We start from the raw sequence: 19,693 nt of genomic DNA on the forward strand, positions 1-19,693 counted from the left end.
AAAAGCTTCATGCAAAAGCTTATGCTTGGAATAAATATGATTTTTTAATGCATTTCAAAAGAATCTGGGCCGGTAATTTTAATATGAAATTGTACAGAATAATCTGTTGCTGTTGTACATATAACTCATCGATCGAGATAATCGCTTTTTGACCCTTTTAATTTCAGATCCGCCAAGTAGTCTTATATTACAAGGACCGACGTCACCCGTTCAGGAATCTGCATCTGTTAACGTAAAGTGTACAGCTACAGGGGGTAACCCGGTACCGAACCTCGCCATTACTAGAATACCAGGGGGCAGCACTGTCAAACAGGGAATAAGCCCTCTAACATATTCAACATCCGCCACTAAAACAGATAACCAGGCAGAATATCAATGTACAGCTACTGGGGCTGGTTTACCAACACCAATGATTTCAAATAAAGTTAGATTAACTGTCAACTGTAAGTACTGCAGATATTTTACAAATTACTCGTTATTCCCATGAAGTAACTGCGGTTCTATTTTTGACATAATTTTGTTTCGTCAACACACACGGATTTTGACAATATCGAGAACAAATGATTTCTAGTTCAAGCAACAACGCTGACGATGATGAAGAAACCGGCAGATAATGTATTAGTAAACGATAATCAACAGATAGAGTGTAGAACTGACTCGTCAAACCCGGCTGTACAGATTCAGTGGTTCACATATTCCTTTACAACATGGAAACCACTTGTCTCTCAACCAGCTACGAGTCAAACTAGTGCAGCCAATCACGGGTTTGTGGCTACTAGCGCATTATCTATTACTGCAACTAAATCTATAAATCAAGCTCGATACAGATGTCAAACTGGAAATCTTTACAAGGATACAACGATTACCGTTTACTGTAAGTTTAAAATACATTAGTTCTAAAATATATTATTTCAGATCATTCGAAAATATTTTGCACCGAATTAATTACCAAATGAAACCTGTTTCTAAACTACACGTAGAGGTTCATTAATGAGAGTGAATTGAGAATTTATATGAAATTCGTTCTATTTTGAATCATGACGTTTCGGCTTCAATTCTTCAATTTTTTTCCGCTAGCAAAATATTTTTCTCGTCCATTTCAGATCCGCCAAGCAGTGTTGCATTACAAGGACCGACGTCACCAGTTCGGGATTCCACTTCCGTTGACTTCACGTGTACAGCTACAGGGGGTAACCCGGTACCGAACCTGCTAATATCTAGAACACCAGTTGATGGCAGCACTGTGAAACAGGGAGTTAGTCCTCTAACATATTCAACATCCGTCACTAAAACAGATAACCAGGCAAAATATCAATGTACAGCTACTGGGGCTGGTATACCAACACCAATGATTTCTAATAAATTCGTATTAACTGTCAACTGTAAGTACTGTACATTGTTTACAAATTACTCGTAACCTCGTGAAGTTAATTTGGTTCTATTTTTGTCATGATTTTGTTTCGTCAACATCCTTGGATTTTGATAATATTGAAACAAATTATTTCTAGTTCAAGCAACATCACTGACAATGGTGAAGAAACCGGCAGATCGTGTATTATTTAACAATAATCAACAGATGGAGTGTAAAACTGACTCGTCAAACCCGGCTGTACAGATTCAGTGGTTCATATATTCCTCCACCACATGGACAGCACTTGTCTCTCAACCAACTACGAGTCAAACTAGTGCAGCCTATCACGGGTTTATGGCTACTAGCGCATTATCTATTACTGCAACTAAATCTATGAATCAGGCTCAATACAGATGTCAAACTGGAAATCTGTACAAAGATACAACAATTACCGTTCACTGTAAGTATGAAACGCTATTTCAGATATCAAATGAAGTGTTGTAGATTGTTGTTCATATAAATGCCCTTTCCCTGAATGGCTAATGAAGGAGCGTGAATTTAAATATTTGTTTATAGTTCCACCAGAATCAATGACACTGACTGAAATTCCAAACGGTCCAGTTGTTGAAGGAACATCTAAAACTCTGACGTGTACAACTGACTCCAGTAACCCGGTGTCGACAATTTTGTGGGCGTACAGCTCTGGGGCGACAACATGGATAAATATTTCACCCAACCCAGCAGTAAATCATAAACCCGGATCTCACAGTGGACAGATATCTACTAGTAGTCTAGTAGTATCAACTGATAAGGATAAGAATGGAAGACAATATAGATGTACAGCTTATCAGAACAGTCATCCCGTTAATGGTGTCGACAACTCCACGACATTGTCTGTATTGTGCAAGTGTAGAATAGCGCTTGTGATGTGTTTTAACGGTTATACATTCATTTGAGTCGGAAAACCAACAAATGCGCTGTATTTACAATAAACGTCACTTCATTGAAACAAATTATCTTCCAGTCCAACATACCAAGATTTAGACAATATTGAAAACAAATTATGCTTAAGTGAAGAAACGCGCCGATTATGTATTATTAAACAATAGTCAACAGATCGAGTGTAAAACCAGACTTTACTGAATCAGTGTTTCATTGATTAGCCTTTACTTTGATAAATACTTAGTCTTACGTTGAAACATCAGCTAAATGTTACGTCAAATCGTGTAATGTCGGCTGTAAATAATTCATGCCCTTCACTCAGGACTCAGTGAATGTACAGTTTTGAGGTTATAGGAATACAGTAGTTTTTTATGACCTTCCTCCTCACTAACGGGGCATATAATGTTCACGTTAATCATTTGATCCCCGCAACGACCTATTAAGAAATACGAATTCCGCAACTAAGAGGGGCGAATCTATGCACGATTACGGGGTTCCGACTCTATTCCTCATTGTATGTTACGATAGAAGAACTGACATGCGCAGTTAGAATAAATTCTGTACACAGTTACAGCCTTCCCGCTCTGGGCGAGTCTACATAGTTCATGCAATCTGGATGTAATCATGGCTATGAAAATGAATCAATTCTGACTTAAAAATACGACGGCGTCCTAGGGACATTAATTTATTTTTTATTTTCACTTTTCCGGCCATAATTATCTGCGCGTTTAGAAAGGCGCAGAAAAGTCCGTCATATTTATCTGCGCGTTTACAAAGAAGCAGAAAATACGAAATATTTATCTGCGCGTTTAGAAAGCCGCAATATTTATCTGCGCGTTTACATGTATAAATATTTCGAACTTTTCAGCGCTTTTGTAAACACGCAAATAATTATGGCCGGAAAAGTGAAAATAAAAAATAGATTAATGTCTCTAGGACGCCGTCGTATAAAACAGTGCCGACGGACGGACCATTGCGTATGTCAGTGTATATCAGCAGTGTTTACTTCCTACTGAGGTGTGGCGCATGCGTGATTCGGTACATCGGTATCAGGAACATAGACTGGATGCCTTGTCTTTTCAAACGGACTGCAAATGCAAGTTGCCCTGATTCGACAGGCAACCAATCTATCGGGGAAAAGCGATTACACTGGTTCTGTGGTCTCTTATTAGACAAGTTTCTAATCGAAAATAGAGACCGAAAACCAGCTTATCAATACACAGTCGTACTGCCTACGACCTTGAAATATGGCGTAGTAAGAAAAAATGTTGTTAGTATATCCGTACAGTTTTTCCCTCTTGTGTCAAAAAGCCGATATTACACGAGCTGACGTTGCATTAAGACATTTTGACGATAGACTATTTCATTTTATCAAAGTACAGACAGATAGACGAAACGCTGATTTTTGGCAGATATGACCGCTCACATAAATGTGTGTAAATTCGAGATAATTTTTCCCTTCATTTCAGACCCGCCAAGTAATGTTACATTACTAGGACCGACGTCACCCGTTCAGGAATCCGCACCCGTTTCCTTAACGTGTACAGCTACAGGGAGTAACCCGGTACCGAACCTGGCCATAACTAGAACACCAGGGGGCAGCACTGTGAAACAGGGAGTTACTCCTCTAACATATTCAACATCCGTCACTAAAACAGATAACCAGGCAGAATATCAATGTACAGCTACTGGGGCTAGTATACCAACACCAATGATTTCAAATAAAGTCATATTAACTGTCAACTGTAAGTACCCGGATTGTTTTTAATCTAAATCACTCGTTATTCTCATGCAGTAAATTAAAATACTATTTGGTTCCAAACAACCGTTACGTCCTCAGGAATTTGTATTTATCTATGTCAATTCAAAATTTAGTTCAAGCAACAGCACTGACAATGGCGAAGAAACCGAAAGATTATGTATCAGTAAACAATAATCAACATACAGAGTGTAAAACTGACTCGTCAAACCCGGCTGTACAGATTCAGTGGTTCATATATTTCTCTACAACATGGACATTACTTGTCTCCCAACCAGCTACGAGTCAAACTACTGCAGACAATCACGGGTTGGTGGCTACTAGTACATTATCTATTACTGCGACTAAAACCATGAATCAGGCTCGATACAGGTGTCAAACTGGAAATCTTTACAAAGATACAACAATTACTGTTTACTGTAAGAGAAAAGCACTTTTTCTTTCAATGACCGTCAATTAGATAACAATAAATAAATAGCTTTATTATCATATCTGTAGTTCCACCAGAGTCAATAACATTGACTGAAATTCCAAACGGTCCAGTTGTTCAAGGTACATCAAAAACTCTGACGTGTACAACTGACTCCAGTAACCCGGTGTCTACAATTATGTGGGCGTACAGCTCTGGGACGACAACGTGGACAGATATTTCACCCAACCCAGCAGTACATCATAAACCCGGATCTCACAGTGGACAGACATCTACTTGTAATCTAGTAGTATCAACTGATAAGGATAAGAATGGAAGACAATACAGATGTACAGCTTATCAGAACAGTCAACCTGTTAACGGTGTCACCAAATCCACGACATTGTCTATATTGTGTAAGTGTCAAATTGTGTAAAAGTCAATTTGTTTTCTTTAAACATCTATTGTGCAGAAATGAGATGTAATCGAACCCGCTTCGTCCGAGGTCTCTGATTATTGAGGCAATGAAATGAAAAATTATCTTTTAACTATGTTAAACATAGAAGTTAGTGTATATCAAATGGTTGGATATCGATCGAATCCACGAATGATCATTTCTCACAGAAACATTATCAAAAACTGATTGCAGTAAAAACTGAAATGATTATATACAAGTGAATTTTACTTCATCTATCTGTGATATCTTATTGCCGATGTCCGCTGTAAACAACCAGCATATACCCTTTTACGAGAGCGTATTGGGGACATTATTACTTTACATACATCGCAGGAAAACATTTTCAATAAGTGATCTATATTTTCTAAAATTCTATTCCAAGTTAGTTACTAAATGGAATGAAATTCCTTATAGTTTTAGTACAACTGGTATAACTTCATTTGAATTATTACATTCTTTCATATCTAAAGTGCTGATAAAAATTACTCTTGTAGCAACAAGAAAATATCTATTTTGTATACACTAGACACAACATAACATATTTAGTTCAATTCTATAATAGATGCACCACAGCTTTCTTCACAAGTCGGACCAATTGCCGCAAATATAGGAGAAAGTGCTAGGTTTACGATAAACTACAATGCGAATCCGCGAGCGACAACTTTATATTGCAGTCCCGATTCAAGAAATGGCAGACGTTTAATGAAAAATACCGGTTTAACGCAGTGGGATGTCATCATACAATCAGTTCAGGCGTCTGATTATGGATCTTATTCGTGTAGACTCAATAATTCAGTTGGTAGCGCAGAAATAACACTGAAACTGACGGAAACTGGTAAGTAGGCCTACGATGTGCTTTTTCGGATATGACATTTTTTAGAGATTCACGGTCACTTGCACTATTTGCTAACCTAGAAATCTAATGAGATCTGCGGATATCGATTGCAGCCTAAAACCTGTTTTCAAAGAAAGTTCTCTTAGTCCTTCATCAACTTCATTCAACGCCACATGCCCATCATCATACGTATATTTTTGCTTCTTTTTATTCCAGGAACTCCACAAACACCGTCAAATCTGTCAGTTATTGCAAAAACTGCGGTATCTGTGACGCTGAGTTGGGTGTCTGAATTTGAGGGTGCCGCCAAACAAACGTTCACCGTCAGAAGTAGGGCTTCGGATTCCACACAATTCGTGAACAAAGCTGAAATACCCGACCCAGGTTATAGAAAACTTGTACAAACAAAAATAACCGGATTAAAACCAGCAACTGATTATCAGTTCAAAGTGAAAAGTGTCAACTCAAATCCTGGTGATAATACGAGTCCTTTTACTGATATAGTTACAACTAGAACAAATGGTAAGATTTGTAGCTAACGTCAATTGGTCAGCTTTCTAAGACACGCATGAGTCTATCTATCCTTAAGCGCGGTAGATTTCTTAAATGTAAATTTCTCAATTCGTTAAGAAATTCTGTTTATTATCGTCACTGGAGAAAACGCACGTCCTTGATCCTGATCGCTAGAGTCCTTCCTCAACCTTTAGTTTTCAAAATAACGGCTTTTCCTTCTTATTTATTTAATTGACGGATTGATTTTGTTCTGATTTGAATTTCGTATCCGTTGTCGACTCACCACGTCTACGGAGAACGAACAGGGTGTTTAATTTCGAAATCGGAATCGAAGTACACAAAAGTCGGCGAATCGGTCGATTTACATGATTTCTTTTAAATCAAAGTACGCAATTTCGGTTCAAGTTAGTTGTTCGAACAATCTTCCAATCCGCAGCCTAAACCAGCAAGCTAATACTGGTTAGCGTCAATCTCAATCGCGGGCTCAATATTTGAAAATAACCATACCATATAGGGCTGACGATCAAATTTCTCAGTTTTTAGTTTTAGCGGCTAGTGGGATGGGCAGCTTTAAACGCGTTCCTGATAAGACAGCAGTGATATATGCATGTGCATTTTCTATTTACACGAATGTTTTAAAGAAAGAAAAAGAAATCTGAAATAAATTTCTCATTTTCAGCAATTCCAAGTGCTATGAACCTTATATTGAAACAAGCCACCATAACACGAGATGGAAATCTTGTCTTGATAAGATTACCGTCGTTTCCGTCAAAGAAGTACCGCGTCTACGTGGAATACTGTATCGAAAATACAAACCGATGTAATTCTACGAAACCGATAGAAATTACCGATGGTTTCATTAGTATAACAATTAACATCGATTCTGCCCGTGCGTACAGTTACAAACTGATGGTAACTGAAAGTAATGACGTCATTGCGAGCCATGAGGTTAAATTGGAAGAAGGTACCGGTGCGATTAATGATTAATTTTATTAATGTTAATGATATTCGGTGGTTTTTTACGTTCTGCCTAATTCACCATATCAGTTAATTTCTGGTTTTTTACCATTTGGAGAAGCAATGGAAATTATCACTGTGTCAGATTATGGTGGCTGATTCGGGCCATGTAATAAAGAAATCACAAACGTTACAAATTTTTTTTTTGCAGACGCTTAAAAGTCGTTTCATTGCGCAATAAAACGAAAATTACCACGTTAAAACGAGAAATTACCGCGATAAAACAAGAAAAAGTCGTTTTATCGCGCGAAAAAACGACTTTTTCTCGTTTTAACGCGGTAATTTTCGTTTTATCGCGCTATTTTTCGTTTTAACGTGGCAATAAAACGAAAAAGTTCGTTTTATCGCGCAATGAAGTGACTTTTTCTCGTTTTAACGCGGTAATTTTCGTTTTAACATGGTAAATTTTGTTTTATTGCACGCCATAAAACGACTTTTAGGCGTCTATAAAAAAAAAAGAAATTGCACAATTTGTGATATCAGCCACCTTAGTCAGATGCTGGTAGTTATTTTGTTTATGCGCAATGTTTCAGTTAATCAATTACTTTAGCTTGTCAGCATTATTCAAATGTTCTTAATACTTCGGTACATCATCTTTACAGATGATGGCAAGTGGACTGTCGCTTCGTTAGTTCCGCTGATGATTGCTGGTGTTATTCTTGGTAGCATTGCGTTTTCTCTGGTGTTAATCTTAATGATCGTACTTCAAATAAATCTACTCAGAAATAGAGGTTGCTCCTTCATTAACAAATCAAGAGAACCGTGAGTTGTTTTTAAGCTATTTCCTAACTGTGTGTGTCCTACCCGTACAATATGCCATCTTTTTGAATGATCTAGGTAGAATGGCAATGCCACCCAATGCTTTAGAATTTGTACAAAACATCAAAAGCGATGCAGTTTTAAAAATAAATGTCATTAAATCCATTGACGAACTTATAGATTTTGAAAATAATTTGATTTTCTTAATTAAATAAAACGCCAAATTCAAGATACTTAAAAAACCAGGATGTCATGAATAGACTCGAAACTAGCGGTACATGTCACACCACGACGAGATTCGAATCCCATAATCTCCTTGAACCGAACATCCCGGCATCGGCGAAAGTTACAAGTTTATTTTCGGAAGTTGGAATTGATATGTCACTAATGCTTTGAAATCCTTTCATTTCAGAGAGACTGGAGAATCGACAGTTGGTAAATGATAGCTTAAAGTAGAACTAGAGTTATATATAATTCAAGGAAAAATAAATCATAATCAAAATTATAATTATCAGTAGAATAACAGGGTTGGTAAAGATGTTATCCATTTTGAAAATACACTATTAAAAAAGCAGATTACAATCTAATATATGTTTTATCTTATTGATTATATCATTATTGCTGAAATGATTTTGTATCATTTCAGTTTATTCTAACAGTAATGAAGCCCGCCGTGACACAGACTCGCGTATGTATATTCGATGCATTTTACTCATACCTTCCCATCTCCCAGTGAAATTGATTTACCATTAAGATAATTCGTCTTTCAGACTCTTACGCCGCGGCAACGCCGTACGTGAATGTGGCTTTTAGCGGTAAGTCAATTGTTATTATTTTATCAATTTACTCATACATACGTGAATGACTCATACATAAGTGAATGACAACATTCGAAACGGAATACTAAGAGACTTCATTACATAAGGCTTAGATGTTATCGACATTTGTTTCAACTATATTTCCTACCTTAGCTCCGTGGCCGCCATATCTTTTCGGGATAAGAATAATTTTTATCATCTGTGTTCATTTCTTTTCCTTCATTGTAAGCAGAGTCAATAGATGATCCGAATCCATATGAAGAAGTCAGGAACTAGCAAAACAGAATACTAATGACCAGCCGGAACTTCTTATTGGGGCAGATACAGCACGTGCTTTCACCGACAATACATGACCTTTGTATGCTGGGAATGGATTCCAGTTTGCTCCGCCAAGTTAACTGCTGAAGGAGTTTGTCTTGTCTCCAGAATCCCATCGAATATATTACAAAACGACTACGAAAAGTTAATTAACAAGCTAAACTAGACCCGGTGCAACGAGGAATAGGTCTTGTTGGTGATGCCGATTCCGATGGTTCGTTGATGCAACGAAGTTCGAATTCCTGCGAGTGAAGTTCAATTTTTTTTTTTCAAATTGCGAGCGAAATCCGTGAAAATATCTGACGATTGTGTCCTCGTTTATTATCGTGCTAACTTTAACAAGTATTATTTAAGATGTAGTTTACTACTATCTATATGTAATGCGTACAAGTAAATGATTTGATCAATTTTTTCAGCCGCTTCTTTTTTTATGATATCATGATCAATGTGATTTTATTTCAATTCATGTAATTCTTACAATATTTGACAAATCAACCGTATATTATATGATATAACTTAATACTCTGCGTAAACATAGTCCCATAGATAATGTAAGCATATTAGATGAAAATTGGCTTTGGGGCAATAGTAGCGTGTACAAATGGAAACAGCTGTTAGAAAAAGAAAGAAAATATGAGGCCAGAAATTGATACCTTGTTTCTCCGCTCTGCTTAACTTCAAAGTTGACCCGGCCGGCCGCCTATTTGCCCTGTAAATTACTTTTTTAAATCATGATCAATTTTAGCTATAAATGCGCTGATAACGAATTTAATTGCATTTTACAAAATGACCCGGCCGATTAAGAGAATCAAGGTATGATTTCTGTTTAGCCTCAGGAAATACGGGGATTTTTCGTTAAACGTAAAATTAAGAGGGATGTATCTTATTTTTAGAATTTGACATTCAACTAACCATGATTTGACAAATAAGAAGTGAACATTTGATTGAAGCTTAAATGTTTAAGAGAAAAGAAAGGGAATTTACGTTATTTGTTATTCTGAATTGACAGGTTTTTTTTCTGTAAATCATCTATTTATTTTTTTCAACGAATTGAATCATGTTTTTTGCTTGTATCTCTTTATACTGTTGATATCGCATTGCTATATAACCCATGTTAGTCGCATATCTAAGCGGAAATTGGGATGATTATAATCATTTTAGCAAATGGATGAGTTAATTAAAAGCAATCGCCACGCAATTTATACCAAATTGTATTTTTTTCTAATCATTTTCTTTATGGATGTTATACTTTGTAGAATATATATTGTCTAGAAAAGAAAACCAATGCGTTGTCTTCATGTCATTCATTTTGGCGCCTCCGCTTAAACGACGAAAAACGTCCACTTTTTTCGGAAAATACCTCATTTTCGTGCGTCGACACAGATTTCTAGAGAAAATTCGACGTCTTTGCTTTCGTTTTGGTGTTTTATTCGCATTCAGGCATTTTATTGTCCTAATTTGCATGGGAATCATACGTATTATGTCCCCACATTGAAAATGCCTCTGTTTACAACAAAAATGCCTCCGGTGGAGCTGTGGATAAAAGTATGGCGAGGATCGGGATCGCAAATTAAACGAATGGCAATAAAGTGTCAAATGGTAGTGACAGCGGTTGTGTTTGACTAAAATATATCAGGTGAGGTTATTTACTTATGCGACGTTCCGGATAAATGGTGGCAGCAGATATAGATGCCAATGTGTATTTGTTCAAACATTCATTTTTGATTTATAGCCTCGATAATTCCTATTTTGTCAATCCAATTCCCAGGCACGAATCAAAACATGCTTTCAAGTTCCGGAATTCTCTATTGCTATAAATACCAATCGCTTTAGTGTAACTTGCATAATACTTTGAAGTCACTCTTTTTTAATATATGTACATATCTATGTGACGAAATCTTGAAGTCGCTGAGTGAAAACTGTGCTTGCTTGATTTATGAGTTTTCTTTAGCAATCTCCATGTTTCTGGTGAGTTGAGAATCAGACCACCGTCTTTATTTTTGCCTCTACATTTTTTTTCTATCTATAAAGGTAAAAAAACACATTCATTTTCAAACGTTTGCCGCCATTTTGAATTAGTTGTAGCCCAAGTGTTAAAAAACGTAAGAAAGAACTAACATTGATCACTTTGCTTTGCAATAAATAACGCGCATGTTGGACGTAGTCCGAATTTGAAATTTGGTTTTGTAATTTTTAACGGATAGGATCTGATGGATTCCGCGTCTAGGATGCCTAAGTAGAGCGGCCTAAGTGGAGCTTTCCATTGTCCAAAATCTGACTAATGACTGGAAACTATTGATGATCGATACCGTTGACAAACAACATTCATCAAGTGTGTTATTCCGATTAAAGGAGTCCTGTGTCTAATAACAACATGTATAGAAACTAAGTTTAAGTCCATTAATTCGCATTTTATCCAAAACTTCATTTCATATCGACAAATCATTATTTGTTTAGAATATTATCTACATTGAATTTCGCTTTTACTTGTTAATTAATTTCTTAAGCAGGCCCATGCCGAGGGGCGGGTGTCTTTTGGCGATAGCGAACGAAACCCCGAACGATTTTAAAGTGCCCTTTAAAAAGTCAATGTCAAGAAAAATGTGGCTCAAGACATTTTAACACGTTTTTGTAAAATGAAAAGTAATTCGAAATATATCTTGGGTGTTAGAGGGACGTTTGTCTGTCTTATAATTCGATATCACCAGGCTCTAGACTACATTACGTCACTATAGTGATCAGGTGTATCCGACTTGCAAACATCGCAGCAGTTGAACAGCTAGAAATTTACTAGGAATTTATTTAGTGAATTCATCCTCGGAAATAACCCGTGCTTTAGATTCCATTTTCTTTGATTTTAAATCTCCGTAGAAGCTTGATGAAATCTGGTTAACATTGGTATGATTTTTGAGTAAATTTTGAAATTAAATTGGAGGCAATCTTTATTGTCCTTCATTTTAGACCCACCAAGGGTTTATTTATATATATATATATATATATATATATATATATATATATATATATATATATATATATATATATATATATATATATATATATATATATATATATATATATATATATATATATATATATATATATATATATATATATATATATATATAGGTCCGATATAGGGTATGACCCTATATCGGACCTTATTGACACAACAGTGTGAAAACACCCTTTTTGAAATAGAACTGTCCCTTGAAATTAAAGTTCGGCACGGCCCTGTAGAGAAATACATCTTGTAGTAAGAAGCAATAATTCTCAGTGTCTTGCGAGATGTATAACAGCTGTTGTTTGGTTTCAAAACAATATTTTTGTATTTTTCTTTGTTGAAGTATTTGGTCGTGACTGTGGTGTTATATCTAATGAGATGTGGAGGAATAAATGGTAAGTGAACATTGATACAATTACAGAAACAATAGTAAATACCGCCAGGTTCGTACGTACATGTATATTCAAACGTGAAGAGTGTGACCTAACGCCCAATTGATTGAGCCGATAACCATGATAAATGATGCATGGCGATATTGAGACGATCTTAGTTAACAATCAATAAGTTAACTCTGGTATGACAAGCTAATTATTCTAATTAACGAAATATAGGTATTATCTATTGAGTTCAACACTTTGATTTAATGTTTACTTTGCTGTTAATAGTTACCTGAATCATTACCCTATGGCATATCACTGATCGTGTTTTAGTACATGGCGTTATTTCTTGTTACGAATTCTATGTATTTTTTTTGTAATTGAATATTTCTAGGACAGCAGCAGAACTGTATACACGCAGCGGATACGACAATCACGACAGTTGCAACACCAGCAGTTGTAAAACTAGGTGGCACCACTGTCGTACAATGTCAGGTTTCACCACCCAGTAAAGATTTCTGTGGACTCAGAATAGAATTGGGTGGCCCTTCAGGACAGTTTGCGTTTGATAAGACAAAATGTCCTCGTGGAACTATCACTGAACCCTGGTACACTGCACAATGTGACGTCACAGCTGGACGTTATGGTTTTCGTATCACTAATGTACAGATGACTGATACTGGAGTATGGGCATGTAACTACATGAACTCTTTCCCAAATAGTAAAACATTAATTACAATATTAGGTGAGAATGGCGTTCAATAGAATAATATCTCTTATCTCATTAGTAACTTGTACTCAACACTTGATCTGAATTATCTTCAATCATGAAGTATAAGAAAACTTCACGCATGATTTAACTACTAGTTTTATCCATTGATAAGATAAAAAGTGTCATCGTCCGGATATGATCATTGTGGCAATCAGACGGATGCAAATCAGAAGGTCATCCAATCCCTCGGTTTTGTGTGGTTTTACATTTACAGTGCCCCCGAGTGGACCAGTTCTAACATCTCAACCAAACACCGCCATCAACAACATCGTCGCAGTACAGGAGAATTCACCATTAACAATCGCATGCGACGGTTCACAGTCTGGAGCTACGGGACTGACGTATAGATGGAGTGGTGTCAATCTATCAGCACAGTCTAATAATAAACTCAGTTTTACACGAATCAGTAAAACTGATTCAGGTGTTTATACATGTAACGTATCGAATATAGCAGGAACGGTTACTGGTAGTATTACTATTAATGTGCTATGTAAGTATTTTCTTAACATGAACACGCGTATTTTTACTCATATCTTTAATCTTATTCATTCACATTGAAAGCTAATTTAAAACAATCGCGCTTGTTTAACTTGTGTGAATAGATAGTTGTACAAAATCGTTGCATGCTGATGAAAGCACATGCGTTCTAGCAGTACGTAATATATAGTGCATGATCTCAAAGGGCAGGATGAATATGTTCAAGTTCCGAATTCTATCCTTGTCAAAAGATGTTTCTCTGACGTAGAAATAAGGGGGTGATCCCGTATCGTGCACAGCGAGAATGATATTATCGTGAGACTTCCTCAAAATATGAATTTAAATGACCCCAGTGAAGTTCATTACTTGTTCATTATTCCTTATATCGTTACTTATTCAGAATTCATCTCCCAATAAGGAACAAGTAACTTTTTACTTGTTCCTTGTTCCTTATTCAGATTTTCTTGTTACTTATTGAGAATTCATCTCCCAATGAGGAACAAGTAACATGTTACTTGTTCCTTATTGGGAGATGAATTCTCAATAAGTAACGAAAATTGAACCGGTAAAGACGAAACTCTGAATAAGGAACAAGTAACAAGTTACTTGTTCCTTATTGGGAGATGAATTCTCAATACGTAAGTTACGGAATAAGGAATAAGGAACAAGTAATGAACTTCACTGGGGTCATTTAAATGTGTGTTTGCCTGATACGACTGCGATAGGTTCTGTGATCGAATAACATGCAAAAATTGCATGCAATGAATTTATCCCCGGAAATAACCCATGCTTTAGATTTAATTTTCTTTGATTTTAAATCTCCGTAGAAGCTTAATGAAATCTTGTTAACGTTGGTATGTTTTTTGAGTAAATTCTGAAATTAAATTGGATGGAATCTTTATTGTCCTTCATTTTAGACCCACCAAGTAGTATTACATTGCAAGGACCGACGTCCCCAGTTCAGGAATCCACTACTGTTGTCTTAACATGCTCAGCTATAGGGGGTAACCCGGCACCGAACCTCGCCATAACTAGAACACCAGGGGGCAGCGCTGTAAAACAAGGAGGAAGTCCTCTTACATATTCAACATCCGTCACTAAAACAGATAACCAGGCAGTATACCGATGTACAGTTACTGGGGCTGGTATACCAACACCAATGATTTCTAATCAAGTTAAATTGACCGTAAACTGTAAGTTATACTGATAGTAAAAAAGAGGCGAATCTACAAAATTACCCATACTGTGTATGTGAGGAAAAGTAACGTGATTTAATTTCAATTCAAAACGCCTTCAACAACAGAAGGGATATTTAAAATTGCATTTCCGAGATACATAAAAGCAATTTTATATACTAGATTCTAAGTAAAAGAGCGAATTGAAAAAAAAAACAGTTTCTTATTTTACAGATGCTGCTGATTCTGTTTGGCTGACTCCAGTAAAGTCTGTAATTGTAAAAGGCACTTCAATTCGGTTTAGGTGCGCAGCAACTGGTGGAAACCTGATAGTTACATCTACAACTGGCAATTCTCAACAGCACCGGGCGTCTGGAAACCTATCACATCTAGAAATGCGAACTATGTAATAGATAATTCATCTAGATCCGACTCGGGACAATACAGATGTAGAGCGACAAATATAGGAGGTGTTACCATCAGTAACATCGCTACCGTCGATGTTCAATGTGAGTGTTGATGTTCAAGTGCTTATAGTGAAAAAAAAAACTAAATTGTATTGGATTATATATGAGACAATTTTACGATTTTAATGATCAGATAGAGATAATCTATCGAAAAAGTGCTAATAGTGAAAGAAAGAAAACAAAGAAATTGTGAAATCTGATTATCTGAACATAAGAATGCTTTCTCTACGCAACAAAGAAACACCATCAGAAAAGTATTTGTTCCATTTCGTATAGATGCGCCAATTCTCATCGGACAAGTCAACCCCATTGCCGCTAATAAGGGAGATGTAGCTAAATTCACCATAAACTACGATGCGAATCCATCGGCAACAACTTTGACCTGCAATCGAAATCTAACAGATGATGGAACTGTCCCGATAAAAACTGGTTTAACGCAATGGCACGTCATTATTATATCGGTCCGAACGTCTGATTATGAATCTTATTCGTGTAGTCTCAATAATTCAGTCGGTAGCATAATTATTGATTTGAAACTCATAGAGACTGGTAAGTACTGCAGCAGGCTCGAGTTTTCATTTCGAGAAAACTTGGCGTCTTTAAAATCTGCAGCCACGAACCACGCTCTACATATCAGTCACGTATCAACCATTGATCGTGGTTTTGGTGATGATACTAGTTCGAAACTATGGGGATTATGAATCTAATTGCAAATGTTTGAATTTCCTTTTTGTTACAATTTCAATTAAAAATGGCTGATATGTGATTTCTGAAATGCGTCGAGGCTCCAGATTGATAGTCAAGAAAGTTTGTTTCACCCAACTATAGTGCAGTCGATTCTCTACCACAAATTCAAAACTGAACCCAATCAACCTTATTGAACTTTCATCTTCTTGTTTATCTCTATTCCAGGGCCTCCTCAAACCCCGTCATATCTGGCAGTTATTGCAAAAACAGCTGTATCCGTGACTCTGAGTTGGGTGTCTGAATTTGCGGGTGGCTCCGAACAAACGTTCACCGTCAGTTACATGGCATCGGATTCCACACAAATTGTCGATACGGCTGGAATACCCGACCCCGGTTATAGAAAACTGGCGCAAACAAAAATAACCGGACTAAAACCAGCAACTGATTATCAGTTCAAAGTGAAAAGTGTCAACTTAAATCCTACTGATAATACGAGTCCGTTTTCTAATATAGTAACAACTAAAACAAATGGTAAGATATTAGAAGGCATATTATAACTACATTAAATTGTACATTAAAAAACATGCCTGTCCTATTTATCCACCCTCCCAACATTGCATTGGCTCATTCCTTCAAGAACTTTCTCGAAAAAAATGAGAGGATGTATTTCATTCAAGAATGATGCAAAAACTTCCCCAATTTTACATTAAGTCTTGGAGAGTGGAAGCTCAAAAAAGAGAAACAGTCGTAGGCAAGTGGGTCGTGAGAATAATAACACGACTATTTGTGCTAGTGGGGTTTGTGATGGTTTCATGGATTAAAGTATACGCACATATAATGATACGTTTAAATCCAATAAGAAATCGCATTTTAACCCAGCCAAAGCACTTCTTAAAAAGTGTAAGCATATTTCGAATAACGATTATATATATTTCAGCTATTCCGAACGCTGTAAACTTTGTATTGAAGCGAGCTACTATTAAAAGAGAAGGAAATCTTGTCCAGATAAAATCATTGCCTTTTCCCTCGAAATACAGCTTCTACGTGGAATACTGTATCGAAAATACGAAGCAATGTCGATCTACCAAACCGATGGAAAGTACCGATGTCCCAATAAATATCATGGTTACTATCGACCCCGATCAAGCATACAGTTACGAGCTGATTGTAACTGAGGGCGGCGACGTCATTGTGAGCCAGCAGATCCAAATACATGAAGGTAAAGCGTACTTGTACGCGGTGGGACGTCTTTATGTGCCTTTTGATCTTCCTGATGTACATTTACGGCGGTTGGCAATTCAAGAAATCATTCGAGAAATTATACATGATCAATATATTCTTGATTCTAGAATGAATGTACCATCAACTATTTTTAGTTAAAAGAATTCAATGAACCTATACCTTGTCTCAAACAATACGTACAAAATTGTACGCCATTTTTTAGATGATGACAAGACAAGCGAGACATCTTTAATCCCAGCGATTATTGCTGGTGTTGTTCTTGGTAGCATAGCGTGTACTCTGATGGTGATCTTATTGGTTGTCCTTTTGATAAGGCTGATCAGAAACGGAGGTCTCGTCTTCCTGGACAAATCAAGTGGAATGTAATTAGTTCTTTTTACATTTGTTGCTCCTATTTTATCTCACCTTCTGGTTGCGACAGCGTTTCGAACAATACCACCACCTGGTGGGTTGATTTAGAAAAAGAATCTTCCTGATAAGAGTTCGCCGATGATTATTAATACTATTTTAGATCTCTCGGTTACAAAACAACTATGAATAATATAGATCTCAATCTTCTAATCCACAAAATCATTTTAAAGAAAATTGATCACTTTTTTATTTCAGGAAAACTAAAGCTAACGATTCAACCACAGGTAGATTTTATAGATAGAACAGATATGATACAGTGCTTTTATTTGTGCATGTTTTTCGGGCTTTTTAGTGTTGAATATTTCGTACAATGTGATCGACGAATATCATTGATAATATTGTTAACATTCCTGAACGGATTTTGTTTGTATCATTACAGTTTATTCTAACAGCAATGAAAATGAAATTGAAACCAATGACACACATTCACGTACGTAGCATTTGAAACTAATATCATATCTGTCATGTGTACCTTTAATACCTGTTGTATATTTCAGGGCCATACGCTGCGGCAACTCCGTATATGAATGTGGCTTTTGGCGGTAAGTACGGTACTCCCAAAATTTGTTCCCTCCTGCGATCGTAACAGTTGGTTTAGGTATTTTACGTATGGTTTTCGAGGGCCCTCGAGGGAATCAAAAAATGTATTCTTTTTTGTGAATCTTTGATCTTATGATTATTTTTCGTTCTCAAATTTGATATAGTGGTTTTTAATCACTTCCCCTGATATCCTTGTGTATACGTTTTTATGAAAGCGTGCTGAAACTCACCGCATCTGGTTTCAAAATGTTCTTAGTCCCTTAATCTCATCGTTGTCAAGAAAATAGCAATTCCTTTACTGATGACCTGGAACCTGATTGCGAAACCTGCATTCATTGGTTCATTTATTCCAAGAAATATCTTTTCTTCATTTAAAGCGGAGCTTGAAATCGATCCAAACTGTTACGAAGAAATCAAGAACTAGCAGACGTTCAATCATAGGACGATATGCACTGACCAACAATACATCGAGCTCCTTTGTCGCAGTAAGCAAATCTTATAACAGTTGGTTTTGTTCGATGCATTGAGGATCGAATCTCGAGAAGGAAGCTTCTTGAAACATTTACGAAAGTTATCGGGATGTCTGCTTGTTAGTTAACTTGTGCACAAATGATTCATATAATTCAGCTTAACGAGAGAAATCCCACAATAACGAAGCGAAGATTGAAAAATTCTATATCAGAGTTAGCGACATTACGGCTATAACAACTGTACTGGCTAACACCAGTACGCCCGATGATGGCTAACAGTTGTTAGCCGAAACGTCGCTCCTCAAATAAAATCACTCTGATATAGAATTTTTCAATCTTCGCTTCGTTATTGTGGGATTTCTCTCGTTATCATCATACACGGATATTGTCTATCTTCTCGTCTAATAATTCAGCTTGTTTATAAGTTGCATAGACGCAGCGATGTATTGGTGATAGCGAATTAAGAAATCTTTTCTGTTAATCATCTATTGTTTGTATGAATTGAATTGAATGAATTGAATTATAACTTTTATAACATATTTATATATCTATCTAATTATGTATAAAACTGAGTGTTATATTATGAATAAAAGAAATATATCAATAAAAGAATTCCATCCAAAACTCGGCGGTCTTATTTTCATGAAGAATCTTCATCTCCATGTATTGATTTATTCATTGTCAATTTAATATTCCTCAGGTGACGCCTGGAAAATGTGAAGCGTAGACTATCGTTTTAAGAATGTAATACTGATTAAATCTCCAATTTCTGGTGTTAATTTAATCTTAATTGAGAGCGTAAAGCCCTAAACATGTATGAAGTGTGGACTTTTTGAGTGTGCCAAAAACGTCTAATGTCTGGTGTTCTGTAGTTCATTTTCAAATAGAAGTGTCTC

At 36.4% G+C, this 19,693-nt stretch overlaps 2 protein-coding genes across 2 annotated transcripts; both read left to right on the top strand.

Annotated features, from left to right (window-relative positions):
- The first annotated feature begins 150 nt into the window (after positions 1-150).
- LOC141901592 (nephrin-like) lies at positions 151-10,412 on the top strand. The gene is made up of 15 exons (XM_074788930.1): positions 151-443; positions 572-874; positions 1,104-1,382; positions 1,509-1,811; positions 3,763-4,038; positions 4,169-4,471; positions 4,551-4,877; positions 5,481-5,753; positions 5,970-6,275; positions 6,946-7,230; positions 7,886-8,045; positions 8,455-8,477; positions 8,689-8,730; positions 8,813-8,857; positions 9,093-10,412. The coding sequence occupies exons 1-15, from the start codon at positions 410-412 to the stop codon at positions 9,134-9,136; spliced, it is 3,003 nt and encodes a 1,000-aa protein (XP_074645031.1). The 5' UTR covers positions 151-409; the 3' UTR covers positions 9,137-10,412.
- A 2,140-nt stretch (positions 10,413-12,552) lies between these two features.
- On the top strand, positions 12,553-19,348 carry LOC141902199 (uncharacterized). The gene is made up of 13 exons (XM_074789839.1): positions 12,553-12,574; positions 12,951-13,250; positions 13,543-13,818; positions 14,723-14,922; positions 15,285-15,489; positions 15,724-15,996; positions 16,360-16,665; positions 17,072-17,353; positions 17,579-17,738; positions 17,983-18,011; positions 18,167-18,217; positions 18,285-18,329; positions 18,705-19,348. The coding sequence occupies exons 1-13, from the start codon at positions 12,553-12,555 to the stop codon at positions 18,749-18,751; spliced, it is 2,196 nt and encodes a 731-aa protein (XP_074645940.1). The 3' UTR covers positions 18,752-19,348.
- The last annotated feature ends 345 nt before the right edge of the window (positions 19,349-19,693 follow it).

Source organism: Tubulanus polymorphus, chromosome 3, assembly GCF_964204645.1.
Source record: "Tubulanus polymorphus chromosome 3, tnTubPoly1.2, whole genome shotgun sequence".
Classification (NCBI taxonomy): Eukaryota; Metazoa; Nemertea; class Palaeonemertea; order Tubulaniformes; family Tubulanidae; genus Tubulanus; species Tubulanus polymorphus.

Bases quoted from the DNA above. Each gene is read 5' to 3' on its own strand.
- LOC141901592 (XM_074788930.1), top strand. From the start codon at position 410: ATGATTTCAAATAAAGTTAGATTAACTGTCAACT. The intron at 1,383-1,508 runs GTAAGTACTGTA...AATTATTTCTAG, and splicing joins ATTCGTATTAACTGTCAACT to TTCAAGCAACATCACTGACA. The intron at 5,754-5,969 runs GTAAGTAGGCCT...TTTTTATTCCAG, and splicing joins ACTGAAACTGACGGAAACTG to GAACTCCACAAACACCGTCA.
- LOC141902199 (XM_074789839.1), top strand. From the start codon at position 12,553: ATGAGATGTGGAGGAATAAATG. The intron at 16,666-17,071 runs GTAAGATATTAG...TATATATTTCAG, and splicing joins AGTAACAACTAAAACAAATG to CTATTCCGAACGCTGTAAAC. The intron at 18,012-18,166 runs GTAGATTTTATA...GTATCATTACAG, and splicing joins AGCTAACGATTCAACCACAG to TTTATTCTAACAGCAATGAA.